General features: G+C 37.0%; 1 protein-coding gene across 19 annotated transcripts in view; it reads right to left on the reverse strand.

Moving 5' to 3' along the window:
* Tenm3 (teneurin transmembrane protein 3) overlaps positions 1–13,623 on the reverse strand; it is a 2,467,413-nt gene that overhangs the window by 413,794 nt on the left and 2,039,996 nt on the right. For 14 of the 19 annotated variants that reach the window (XM_063234704.1, XM_063234707.1, XM_063234699.1 and 11 more), the window contains one exon: positions 5,007–5,285. The exons of 4 other annotated variants lie outside the window; for them this stretch is intronic. In XM_063234704.1, the coding sequence (XP_063090774.1) occupies positions 5,007–5,285 (279 nt within the window). The remainder of the gene's footprint in view (positions 1–5,006; positions 5,286–13,623) is intronic. One more of the 19 variants, XM_063234715.1, reaches the window with a different exon arrangement.

The raw sequence follows: 13,623 nt of genomic DNA on the forward strand, positions 1-13,623 counted from the left end.
TATATAATGACAAAAATTCCAGATGATGTAAGTTATCCACACCGTTGACGGAGGAAACCATTAATTCACTCTCATTGTCCCAAACCCAGGAACACTTGACTGATACACAGGGAGGGAAAGACAGCGTGGAAAGAAGATGGAAAGAAGAGAAAGGAAAAAAGCATTTATTGTGAATCAAAATATATAGATAATTGATATTGTTTATTTAATTCAATCTTCATAACCACTTAAAGATACAATTTTCCACATTTATAAGTTAATAAGGGCACACACTCATAACTCACTATCTGCCGAGCACTGTTGTAAATATACACTGAACTCTAATCTTCACAGCAACCTTATTCTTGGAGGACTGCATAGTCTCACTGTCATCTCTCTTTTACCCTCATGAAAACTCTAACACAGCATGGGTAAGTGACTCGCCCAAGGTCACACAGCTGTGGTGCCCATACTAACAAGGTGGAGGGCCTCCCGTTAACACAGTTTCGGGGCTGGGGTTGAGCTCAGTGGTGTAAGCACCTGCCTGGCAAGCGCAAGGTCATGAGTTGGATCCCTGGTACCAAAAAACAAACAAACAAACAAAAAACAATTTCAGTTATTTCTCAGTGTGCACTCTGGAAGCCCTGAGTCATGATGAGATGGCACAGCAGAGCCAACTCCTCCTGGCTTACCTGAAGTCACAGTCCATCTGTTTGGTTAAAGGTTCTCTGTTTCCAGGGGTACTAAGAAGTGGAGAAGGACCAAGATCAGGGATCTCCAATAACAGAGCACCTTGGCCCTGAAGAAGCAGTACAGCTGATGAAATAGCAGGCAGAGGAGACAGAAAAGCTGGGAACTCCTGCTCGGAGCGACTTAGAAGGAAACAGTCTTAGGGGATGAATAAAAGGATCTAACTCCTGTCAACCTCGATTGGAAACCCAGCACTTCTTGGTACGACACTCCTGGATGACAAATAATAATACAATGCTCAGTTGCTTCTGGGAAATGATACATATGCAAACATTTTTATGCTTAATGATAGATGTTCTGATAAAAGTAAAGTTCCTTTGTTCCTGACATTTAGATAGACATTTGGAATGGAGATCAGATTAGAAGCAAAGCCCTAAGCAGCATTTCAGTCAGGGGTCTTTTATAATAGCACATCAGAGATGGGAAAGTTATCTAAAATCATATAGAGCACACTGGTAATTTTTTTCCTTTGGTTAGGGCATCCCATCACATTTATTTTGTAATCATTCAACAGCTTGCCATGTTCACTGTTAATAGGTATTCAAAAATCACTGTCCTTTCTGTATGTTTGCTGGTACATGGCAGTTCACTTACAACAATGATGTCAACAACAGCAACAGATATTTGTCAAGAAAGGACTTCTATATCTTTAATTTCAGACAAGATAAACATTTGGAATTCCATATAAAACTCAATATGCTCTCATTTCTTTCCTTCAAATTCCTTTCTTGTTTTTACTTCAAATTCCAACGGTTGGTGAAAAGTTAGTTTTGCAAAACAATAAATTTTATCACTTGTTTTGAATCTCTGCTACCATGAGGGCATGTGACACGGTTCAAATGCTTTTCTACTTTTGTGGGATGCTCCCGCTATCAAAATTTCATTAGCTTCCCAGCAGTTTTAGTACCTTCTGAACTTGAACTGTTGGCCTCTTTATCAATAAATAAGTGAAATCTAATCTGTTTTAGTGACTAAACTCTTCTTTGAAGTTAAAACTCGAAGGTCAGGCACTCTGCTCTCATAATTTTACAAATGTTGAATCACATCTTTTCCGGGGGAAAACAGCCTCATGCATGGCTTTTTTTTTCAAATGATAAAAACACTCAATGAAACCTCCCATTTTACATCAGATGAAAACAAATCAGTGCTTGGTTCCTAAACTAGTTTCATTTTGGTGAGCTCTTTTGCCCATGTTCTTCTTTCAACATTTGGTGAGCTAATAATAATTCTACTGACTCATCTGAAGCTACTACAGAAATGAATACAATTAGACGGTGAAAATGTAAGCAGAAGATCAGTAGCCTTTCAAAGTCAGAGCAATTTAAAATAACAGACAAAAGTAAAAATGATTTAAGCAAGTTTATATTGGAAATATTTGATTAGAAGGAGTAAAAAAATGTATCAGTTTTGAGGATACTGTTTATAAAGATGTTACAAGAAACTATATATGGTTTCAAATTTTAGTTCTTAGCTCAGTTTAAGGAAAAAAACAGCTTCTATATTAAGAAAAAAAAAATCTTCAATGCTTTTGTTTAGTTCTGTAACCAAAATTTTAATGTTTGCTAAGTACCTCAGAGCACTGTGTCCCCAGTTCTTAATGAAATTAATTACTTTAATGAATTCTTGATCTTTCTGAGTAATCACTAGAATTTTAAAGCAAATTAATCTGAAACATTCCTCCGAATGTTTGATTAGAAGGAAATATTAAACATATGAAATAGCCAGTATTCATTAAGACCACGTATCTGTTTTCTTTCCTCTTGCTTTCCTCCTTAAACTGACCTCCCTGGGAATTCTTAGACCATCAAAATGTTTAAAAAATCATCACAACCAAAACCTCAAGACAACAATAAGCATAAGTTGAAGTCATCACTGCTCAACTCCACAGACATTGCTGTGGACATTTTATACCTTAAAGTGATCTGTTTACTCCCAAAAAGTGCTGCCACATGCTCTGAAATTCAGAGCAAGGCCCCTGACGCCCTCTCCCAGTTCTTTCTCCTTCTTTATCATTACCACTTAAGGAAATGCATCCAACCTTCCTCGCCTTCCCATCACTCTAAGAACAAGGTCTATGAGATTCCCAGGGAAACAAGTTCCTCCTCTGGTTAAAAATAATCCATGCAAATGGAGAGGGCAGTGATGTGAGAAACTCACAGGCCCTCTCCTCCTCCCAATGTCTGAGCATCACATAGTGTTAACTAAAGGTTACAAGGTTTTCAGTTTCCTGCCCCTCTTTTTTTCTTCTTTTTCAGTACTGGGGATTGAACCTAGGACTTTCACAGTGAATTATACATCTCTAGCACTTTCTTCATTCATTTTGAGATGAGATCTCTCTAAGTCACAAAATTTCCTAGGCTGGCCTTAAACCTATGATCCCCCTGCCTCAGGTTCCCAGGATGCTGGGATTTCACTATATTTTCTGAAAAAAAAAAAAAAAAAAAAAAACTATATTTGGAGATTTATCATAAAATAGTGTTACAATAGAATTTTTAAAATAATAAAATTATATTTTGCTAACACAAATACAATAAGATACATTTGTTATGAGAGAAAATGAAAACCTACAAAGATTTAGGATAGAAAGGCCAAGTTGAGCCAATGTGAAAAATATGAGTATGGACATAAACAATCTGGGATGCAGATTATCACAATCAGGTGCATTATTCCCACTGCAGTCTCTTTTCTATAATGTCATACAATTTGTTCTGTATTTTTAGGGAAACCAAATGCCACTTGCAAGACTGGAATATAATCATATACCTGGGATTGCTAAAGGAATGTTCTTTCTGTGAAGTACACCTGGACTGGAAGCAATATTAAAACTGATATATAGGTACTTAAGGTTAGTGTATTTTTAAATTTACTAAGAAAAATTGAGATAAACACAGGCTTTGCTGAGGTAAATGGATTAACTGAGGGACTTGATGGAAGTTAATTTTAAGACTCATTTTATCAAAAAGGAGTATTCTCATTTCCTGTTTCGGATTATAATAGAGGCAGCCTCCATCCAGAAATCACACTTCCAAAATGAAGATATTGAGTGTATGTTATTAATTGATCTTATTTTAGTTTAATGCATAAGAAATTACTTTCAATTGCTTAAATTAGATTTTGCTTTACCCACAAATAGGAAAGAAATGTCTAACCAACAACGGGAAGCTTGAGGTACCATTTCATACTGGGCTTCAGCTGAAAATGAAAGTCAACCATAGATCTGTTCTCCTTTTACAAAGCAAAATTGACAAAGTTGCTCGATAAATAATAGAAATGAAATATTATTGACAAAACAACCACCTTTTCAAATGTCACGCCATCCTTTTACTTTAATTTTTCCTTTGCTTTTTTGCTGCACTGAGTATGCATAGCATCAATAACCAGAATGAAGTAGCGAGTCACTGATAAATATGAAAAGCTGAAGCAAAAAAAATTGTTTTGTTATCAGGTGCACAGGCACTGAAGTTCCAATTTTTCCTAGAAGGAGCATGACTAAAATTTATGTTTTCTTTTAAATCAGTTACCGCATATAACTTAAATATTTTTTATTATCCTGCATTGTCAATAGGACAGAAGTCCTATTAATTTATAAAGACATTTTTCTTGCAATATGTAAAGCTACCATTTAGATATCCTGAAGTCCAATTCTTGTGTGTGGATTTAATTGCATAGTAATCCAGTTCCCAAAGCACATCAAAGGCCATACTCCGCCTCTTTACCAAGATTTCAATTGCCCTCATCAACTAGTAACTTTAAAGCATGATCAAATTTGTTCTTCAATCACATCAGCCCTGTTAATAAACTATTCTGTGTGCTCATTCATCCATCCTAAGACTCCGCAACTTCTTTAAGGTATCTTCAAGAGGAATCTACAAAGACATCTTTGATTGCAAGCTGGCTCTGGAGTAAACTTTATCAATGCTTGTTTTGCTACTCCACAGAGGATAACAGGTGACATGCTCCAAGATAAGTAAAAGCTGATCTTTTTTTTCTATACACGATTAAACTGTTTTCAAAACTATAGCTAACACATCATAGGCTGCTTGCATAATTTAACTATCTTACTTCAAATATTAATTTTTTCCAGGAAAACAAACACATTATTCAAGTACATTTCTGGGGTTCAACTGCATTAAAACAAACAAAAACAAATAAAGGAAAGAAGAAAGAGAAAGAAGAATGAAAAGAAACAAGAAAGGAAAGGAAGCATGACCCATAGTCAACCAAAACAAGCAGCAGCATTGAATGCCAACATTAGAAAAGCAAATCATGAGACTTACCATTCTCACTGTCGGACTTGTTTTCGTGCTCCGTGTCTGTCAGGGTGAGGGCTGAGTTGGACCGACTTGACAGGCAGGAGCTGCGGCCCGATTTGACCCCCCTGCCCCACAGTCTCATGGCATGCTCTGGGGACATCACTGCTTCATTTTCAGTATCAGCATCTGACCCTGCACTGATAGAGTAACCTCTGTGAGGGAGCCCCATTTCCGCACAAAATGCCAGTCCTCTTCGAGTTGCTGGTTCACAAACTCCTAACTGCCTTAGGGTAAAATTCTGTCCTAATTAGGGGGAAAAAGAGATAACAACTAGTGAGTATACGATTAGTGTAAGTTTTAGTTTAGTTTATTCTTTTTTTTTAAATCTCCCTGAAACAAACACTCAAGTACTCAGGCTTTTCTGCTCTTGGCACTCTGGGCGCCAGTGTTTGCTGTACTCTGCACCGTGCATGGCTAATAGGTGCAATTGTGAGAGGCTGGGGCTTCCCTGCAGACTCCCCATAAGCTCCAGCTCTGAACCCCTTTGTCAACTCTTTAAGCCCCAAACCTCTCCAGAGAGATGGGGCAGACAGTGAACAAGCCCACAGAAAGAATTTGTGACCAACTACGGAATTTTGCTTAGCAGACTTGTGAATGATAGAAATTGCCAGAATTATTTTCTATGTCCTTGCTCCAGTCCTAAACAATAAAATTTTCCCACCCACATGTCATTCTTTTGGAAAAGCAAAGGCTTCCCTTTAAAAAAAAAAGCTACTTAAGGAAAAACAGGAGTTTAGTCAGTGTTATATCTTCCCACCTTAATTCTGCCATTAATATAAATATTCACCATGCACACAGACACAGTGTTTGTGTGTATGTACTCACTAAAGTTTAGAGTGTCATCCTGAAAACTTGCAACTTACTTTGGATATCTCTGACTTTCTAGATTTTTTTGTTTTAAGAGACACCAGGGAATACCTGTATTGTTCAAAGTAAACCAATTTTTGTAAATAAAGTGAACTGTAAAAATAAAGTGGAAGTATTATATATTTAAAAATTAATGATAAAACCAAGTTCCTTGAAAAATAAATGGATCTGAACTCTGCAGGCCTTTACTAATAAATTGAGCATAATAAAACTCATGACACTGCAATAACTTAGAGCAAGAGTGTTTAAATTAGGTGACACCTTAAAATGATTGCTGTTATTAATGACTTTTCCATTCCTGGATTTATTCTTGAAATTTTCCATATGTTTTATGGATGTGGAGATTGAGAAAAAATGTTTGCTTATAGGATATATATATATATATATATATATATATATATTTCTTTCATTTCTTATCTCGTTGACATGGTAGAATTGAGATTTAAGTACCAACCAGAATCAAAATACATATAAAGAATAGTAGTGTCTAAAGATGATTTAGATACATCTACTTAATAATCAAATATTAAGCATTTATATTAGGTATACTTTTAATTTTTCTACTTCTATGTCTTAATTCTACAAACATTTTAAAGTTATTTCACTGGTATGAGAAACCTATGCTACATACTTTTAAAGTGGCTATTATACATTATCTGTTGATTCTTCTAGGAAATAAGTCAAATATAATGCACAGTATAGTAAATATTTGGTTGTAAAGATCTTAGCAGCCCCCAGGCCTCAGCACACTTTAACTAATGTGGTTAATTGCTTTATTGCTGTGGTCATATCAGAAGCTGGAATCAGCTTTATCTTAGTTAGACTTCCAAATGGATTCTGACAATGACACTCATAAATAATGAAAAATCAGTTGCTACAATTAGCTGCAAATCAAACTGTGCTTATCAAGGAGATGTGAATAAGCATCTGAACTAAAAAGCAAATCAGAAAAAACAAAAGGCAAGTCAGAGAAAGCAGGAGGGGGAAGGGAAAGGGAAGGAGGAGGGGACAGATGGATAGAGATAGAGAGAGGGCAGGAGGCTGTGAGGAAGGGAGAGAGAGAAGCGGCCACTCACTGAATTGTGAGAAATAGTGAGCAAGTGTGCAAGTTCTTTGAGGTAAGATGCAGCCCTGCCAATATTTTTAAAGAATTAATGCGACTTGTACTTATGAAAGCCAATTCAAATGAGGTCATTGTCATCATGGACAGTTAACGGAATTGCTGTAGAAGAGTTTACTCGTTGTTATTATACGCTACATTTAAAACCGAGGTGTGCTCTAAAGCATTTAAACATCACCATCGTCCACGCAGTTTTCAAAATAAGAATGCAAAGTACTTGGTTACAAGAGGAAAAAATAAATGATAGGATTCTCTGCTTTTCTTTCCTATTTTGGGAGATGCCTACATTCAGAAAAAAAAAAGAGAAGTTAAAAGGCTATATAATTTTCTTTCTAATCTCTGAGCTATAACTTAAAAACATTTTCCAAGTTATTGCCTTCTCATGCTATTGCCATCCTGCTGCAAAAATCTATGAGGTGAAAGAAAGCAGAACGCTGCAATCTCTGTTTTCCAGGTAGAGAAACACTGCGCTCTGCAGCTCATTGGCTAGCTCATCACCCCTGTGAACTCCTCTGTACCCCCAAACTCCAGGCCACGTGACCCTCTAGGGCAGAGTCCCACAGTGACTCAAAATTCTTCATCACTATTTCTGAAATGTAAACTAGAAAGCAGGAGCGTTCTTGGCGGAATATAAAAGTTTATTTTTGTTCCAGGCCAGGGAGGGGGGGACACGATACTTGCTTCAGGTGGACTTAGTTGAAAACCGCTCACTTGTTCTGTTCAAATCACTTCATCATGCTATTTTTTATTTTTAATCTTTTGGAATTTTCATGACATGGTTTAAGAGATGATTTGAGTAAATGTGGAGAAAATGTCTTCAAATAAACACCTTGACAAACAATCATAATTACTGGAGAACGCATAATTTGATGATGGAGAAAGAAACATTTTCCAATCACTTGCAAATAGACACATCACTACCGAGGTTGCCTTTTACTGAAACAACTGCCCACATAATTTGTCTCAATGCTTTAAATTCTATTGCTGTCATTTCTCCTCCTTGGTTAAGGAGTTTTGATCTTAGAATCTCTCATTTCAATGCAAACCCCCTGGGGAGATCTAGCCATTGAAGTAGAATAGATTAGACTATCAATTTAGACAAATTCCGAGAAGATGGAGACAAGAAAAGTTCCTGACTGGAAAAAGAGGTAGCAACAAAGAATAAAGGAGAGACTTGGGACGGCTAGGCGAGGTGGTTCAGGGAAAGACTGAAGGCGATGTAGAGAAGTAGGAGAAAAATGGGCATGACTAGGGCAGCTAAGGTATCTCTGGGACCAAGTTAAACTCTAGACAGCCCTGCTTAGCTTCAACTAATAGGCCAGATATCAAATTCTAATGTTTCCTGATTTCCTTAGATTGTAAAAGCCTTATTCAACCACCATTACCTTAACTTTTCTTTTTGCCCTTCCCAGTCTTAATTCTATCCGGCTAAGACGGGCAAATAAGTATTTATCTCCTGCACTTTGAATTTTGGTAACATTGATCAGCAGCGCCAACAGCACAGTTTCCCATTACAATTTGAAACAGTACCAAAACAATAAATTGCAGCAGGAACAAAATATACCTGAGGGTGGAATTCATTGTGATTAAAATGCAAGGTTAGCTTGGACTGGGTTAGGTATTTTTGTTTTATGACACTCATAAATTTGAAAATCTATAAAAGAAAAACTGAATAAACATGATTGAGCTAGGTTGTGTTATTTAAAAAGTTTACATTTTAAAAAATGACAGGCAAAAGGCAAAAGGATAGTGTAAGAACGAATACCTCTGATGAGGTGAACATATAGCACAGCTATCCGTTTCATAAAGAAGGGGATCAGAAAAATGCAGTAGTCCCCATACTCGGCCTTTTTCTCACAGGGTGCCTAGGAGCCGGTCAGAGGAGACAGGGATTTCCCAAACCTGCAGTCAGAGCAACATTCACCAATGGGAACGCCATCAACTATCTCTTAAAAGAGCTGGAAAGAAAAATTTTATAACAGACCGATCTCAGAATGGGATGGGGTGAGGAATGTACCCTGAGAGGAAGGCATTCTCAGCACCCCTCGTGTCTAGACTGCTCTAATACCCAGATTTAGTTCTTTCTGTCTGTCTCTGTCTCTATCTCTCTTAGATTTTTTTTTCCTTTGGAGGTAGCATCTCGCTCTAGAGCAGAGTCTGGCCTTAGACACACTACATAGCCAAGGAGGGGCTTGACCCTCCAGCAATCCTTCTGCTTCAGCCTCCTAACTTCTAGATTATAGGCATGTGCCATAATGACTGGGCTCTTTTTTTCTCTTTAAATAAACAGATTTCCTGAGCTATAACTCATGCACCATAAAATGTATTCATTTCTAGTGTATAATGGCTTTTAGTATATTCATAGTTCTGCAAGTATGGCCACAATTTAGAGTATTTTTATCATCCCAGAAAGAAATCTCCTAAGTATCAGTTACCTCCCATTTTCCCCCTACTTGCTTCCTGTCGCAGCCCTGGGCATCTATGAATCTGCTTCTGTTACTATCAATTTGGTGATTTGGGACATTACAAATAAAGAAGATAAGTGACTGGCTTCTTTCATTTAGTGCAGTGTTGTCAAAGTTCAAACATATTGTAGTACATATTAGCATTTCATTCTTTTTAGGCCTAGATGATGCTCCTGTACATGGATACACCATCTTTTATCTATCCATTCCTTAGTCAGTGGATACTTTCGGAGAATTATGAGAATGTTTCTGGGAGTATTTATGCAGAAGGGCTTTGTGTGTATACATATTTTTACCTCTCTTAGATATATACCTCAAAGAGGAACTCCTGGGCCACTGACTGCCCTGTGCTTCACTCTCTGAAGCATGGTCGGACTGCTTGCCGCAGCACGTGTACCAGTTCATTCCCACTGGTATGATATGAGGGTTCCAATTTCTTCACGTTCTCACCAACAATGTGAGACCCTGTTGGTTCACTTTTATGTCATACTGAAAGTAGGACCCGGAATTTGCAATGAGTATTTGGAGCATAGGTCATTGGTACTGAATTTAGGGGACAATTCAGAAAACTGTTCTTTCTAAAAGCAGTTGATTCTGTGGGCCTATTTTGGGAATTCATTATTACTTTATTCTATCTTTTTTTTCTTTATCCTTTTTTTTCAAGATAGGGTCTCACTATGTGTGCAGGCTGGCTGACAACTCACACTAATCCTCTTGCCTCAGCCTCCGGAGAGGTATTAGCCCAGCTTTTATCTTTTATGATGCTGCTTTTATTCCTTATAAAGTATTTCTCCATTAAAATTATGAATGCTCTTTAACTCAGACTGTATTGAGACTATATCCTGTGGAAATAAAGTCACTGGATTCTAACATACATACATCAAAAACGTTTACTATAACATTATTATAAAAATTTAAGTAACCCAAATGTTTACCAGTAAGGGAATGGCTGAATAAGTTACATATCCATGCCCTGGAACATTGTGCGGCTAGCATAAAGGATGAGTTTGGACCTATATTTTCAGATCTGGAGGAAAGCCCAATATGTATATTTTAAGTTAAAAATGTAAGTTCCAGAATAGTGTGTATAGTATGATTCCATTTTTGGAAATCAAGGAAAAGAACCAACAGATTATATAAGTGCTTATGGTTTGAACATGAATAAAGATGAGAAGGATAATGTAATTCTTATTATGGTTCATTTAGAAGAGGAGGAAATTATTTTGAATTTTATTGTTTCAAATTTCACTTTTAATAATTATATTAATAATTGAGACATACAAGGAATAGGGCTGGAGGTATAGCTCAGCAGCATAAATGTCTGCCTGGCAAATGGAAGGTCCTGAGTTTGATTTCTGGTACTAAAAATAAATAAATAAATAAATAAATAAATAAATAAATAAAATAAAATAAAATAAATAAATACACATACAAGAAGTGAAGGCAGTGGTGATGTCCAGGCCTGTGATCCCAGCACCTGGGAGACAGAGGCAGAAGATCTGGAACTTAAGTTACACAGTGAGACCCTGACTCTAAACAGATACATAAATATTCAGTATCTAAAAAATAAAGGAAAATAATGCCAACCTATTTTAAAACTGTATTTTCTTGATTTGCTATTTGATAGTTCCCACTCAATAATTAGAAAGTTGATATATTTCTTTTGGGAAAGTTAGGATTTAAAAACTTTCATTCTTTATTATAAAGAAATGAAACTGTGTAAGAGATAAGCAAGACATTTTTGCTCCATTTCAATCCTTCCCTTATAGTTATTTCCAAGGGTTAATTGCCAAATTCAGGTATGAGAAAAGGATAGATTAACCAACATGTGCAAAATACACAGAAATAAAAATAATCTATCACTGCCTTTTACTATTTTTCTTAGTTGTGAGTTTGAATGAAATTACTTTTTGAATTTCATTCTTCCACGGGCCGAGCAAAACACGGAACTACAAGCCCTGCCAACAGTTCTCATTAGGTGCTTGTGCTATCAGTATCCCCATCATCTCACTAGAGTTCCCTTTGGGGCTGTGCTTGTGGAATGGTAAGAGGATCAGACAGGAATATATGTAACTGTATTTCCTGCTGTCTGTTTTATAGGACTCTCCAAAATCCATCACCGTTGCAACAGAACACCTATCCTTGAAATCACAATAGGAATTTCAATGAGGATATAAATCTCTACTGATCTGTAGGCCCTTCGTAAAACTACATTTTAAATATTATCTTTAAGGCCAAGAGAATAACTGAAAATATTTACTCTATTTTTCTCTGCACGTAAAAGAGAAATATTTTCAACTTGCTAAATGTCTCTATTAATATGTTATTAATATCCCAAACCACATCTTAATGTTGGGGTTTAGAAAGTAATACCTCAAAGTACAGTCATTACGAGAAGTTTGAACCAAAGGAGATGAGAGGAAGCCCAGTCTCTCTGACCTTCTCCTGTCCTCCTCTACCCTGCTTTCCTCCCTCCTCAAAGTGAGTCACAGAAACCAGAATTCCTTTTTCTCAAGATAGGTCCTGGATACTGGAAACTCTCCCAAAGCAAGCCTTAGAGCTGGGAAAGATCACTCTACTCTCTCTCTCTCCTTTTCCCCTAGATGATCCTGTTACATATCCGCAGCAAAGAATGCCACACAGGCAAGGAAAGAATGCCAAAAGAGCCTGGCAAGGCTCCACTGGGTTTCCTCCCTCAGTCCAGCACCTTTGTATCGCATACGTTTTTTGTCAAATCGTGTATTACTACACAGCTATCCACTTTTCATCAAACCAAATCCTAAAAACTGCTTTCCCTAGGTATCTGGGTCTTCATTTCTGAAGGCTCCTGTGTCACATACAATCTTGGTTACAAAAATTTCTATTCTTTGCTCTTACTCTTAGCAACTTTTGTTATAGGACTGTCCTAGACGCCCTTATGATAGGTGAGAAAAGGTGGGACACCTTTCTGACCTCATACAAATAATCTCAAATTTTCAGAGAACACTGAAAAGTCATTTTTGTGTACCACGTGCATAATTCACTTTATTACTCCAGACATAAAATCCAATGGAAGCCATTGCTGGTGCACTCTCCACAATTACAATGAATGTGGCTGTGAATGAGCTACCATGGTAGAAGTTTGAGGTGGGCAGTAAGATAAACCTGTGTGCTAAGGAAAAGCTCTAGGTGTACTTGCAAGCAGGGAAAGCAGGATTAGAATGCATGGCCCTGGCTGGAGAATATGCACTTTCTTCAAAATAAGATTAATGAGGCTTTCAGGGGTGGAGGGACATACAGACACTCAGTGGTGACAGAAATGAGAAAACTTAGGTTGTGAGTCAACTGATTTGTAAATAAAATACATCTTTTAAGCCTGTATCATAAAAGATTTATACACTCAGCCATTAACAAGTGATTTTAGCAATGATTTGTAATTAGAGAAGTCACTTTAAAATGTTTCTTTTATCAAAAGCATTTTGAAAGTGAATTTGCTTCTTTTTTTTACTTAGTAATTATTTTTTTTTAAGACAACCCAAGACCCAGAGATAGTAATGTACCTACAACATATCTGCTGGTATCTGATAGTCAAAGTGCAGTAGGCATCGGTATAAATATGCGTATGGTTTGGCATAAAGCAGCAGGTGTTTAATAATTGTGACTGAAGCAGCACCACAGTGAATCACAATGTGGATCCAAAGTTGGCAACGTGGCAAGGAACTGGATACAAGTTTAGCAGTAAGCTGGAGGCTCAAGACATCAGACCAATAAAGGCCGAGGTAGGGGGAAAGGATTACCCCCACTGTGTCCCGAGGAGGGCTGTAAGCTACATCTATCTCCTCACACCTTCTGGTAGGTAATCTACAAAGCAGGTCCGCTGCCAGCCTGAAAGAAGCACTTGCCTACTTAACAGCCAAAATTAGTTAACAATCAGTTAGGCAGGGGAGCTAAAAGAGGGAGTTAAGAGGAAAACATTAACATGAAACAATGATAAACCAGAGCTATTTAACTTGTGTCTTTAGTACAGAAATTTAAGGTTGAGTAAACATGACCATCTAAATCCTTTAATCCTGCCGCTGACATTTATGGTGACTGAGAAGGATTAATCATTTTGATCTCTAAATGAATCATTTTAAGCAGTTCATATTTA

The sequence above is a fragment of the Cavia porcellus genome, unplaced genomic scaffold (genome assembly GCF_034190915.1).
Source record: "Cavia porcellus strain 051 isolate PalLab524CR breed Dunkin Hartley unplaced genomic scaffold, mCavPor4.1 scaffold_24, whole genome shotgun sequence".
Lineage (NCBI taxonomy): Eukaryota > Metazoa > Chordata > Mammalia > Rodentia > Caviidae > Cavia > Cavia porcellus.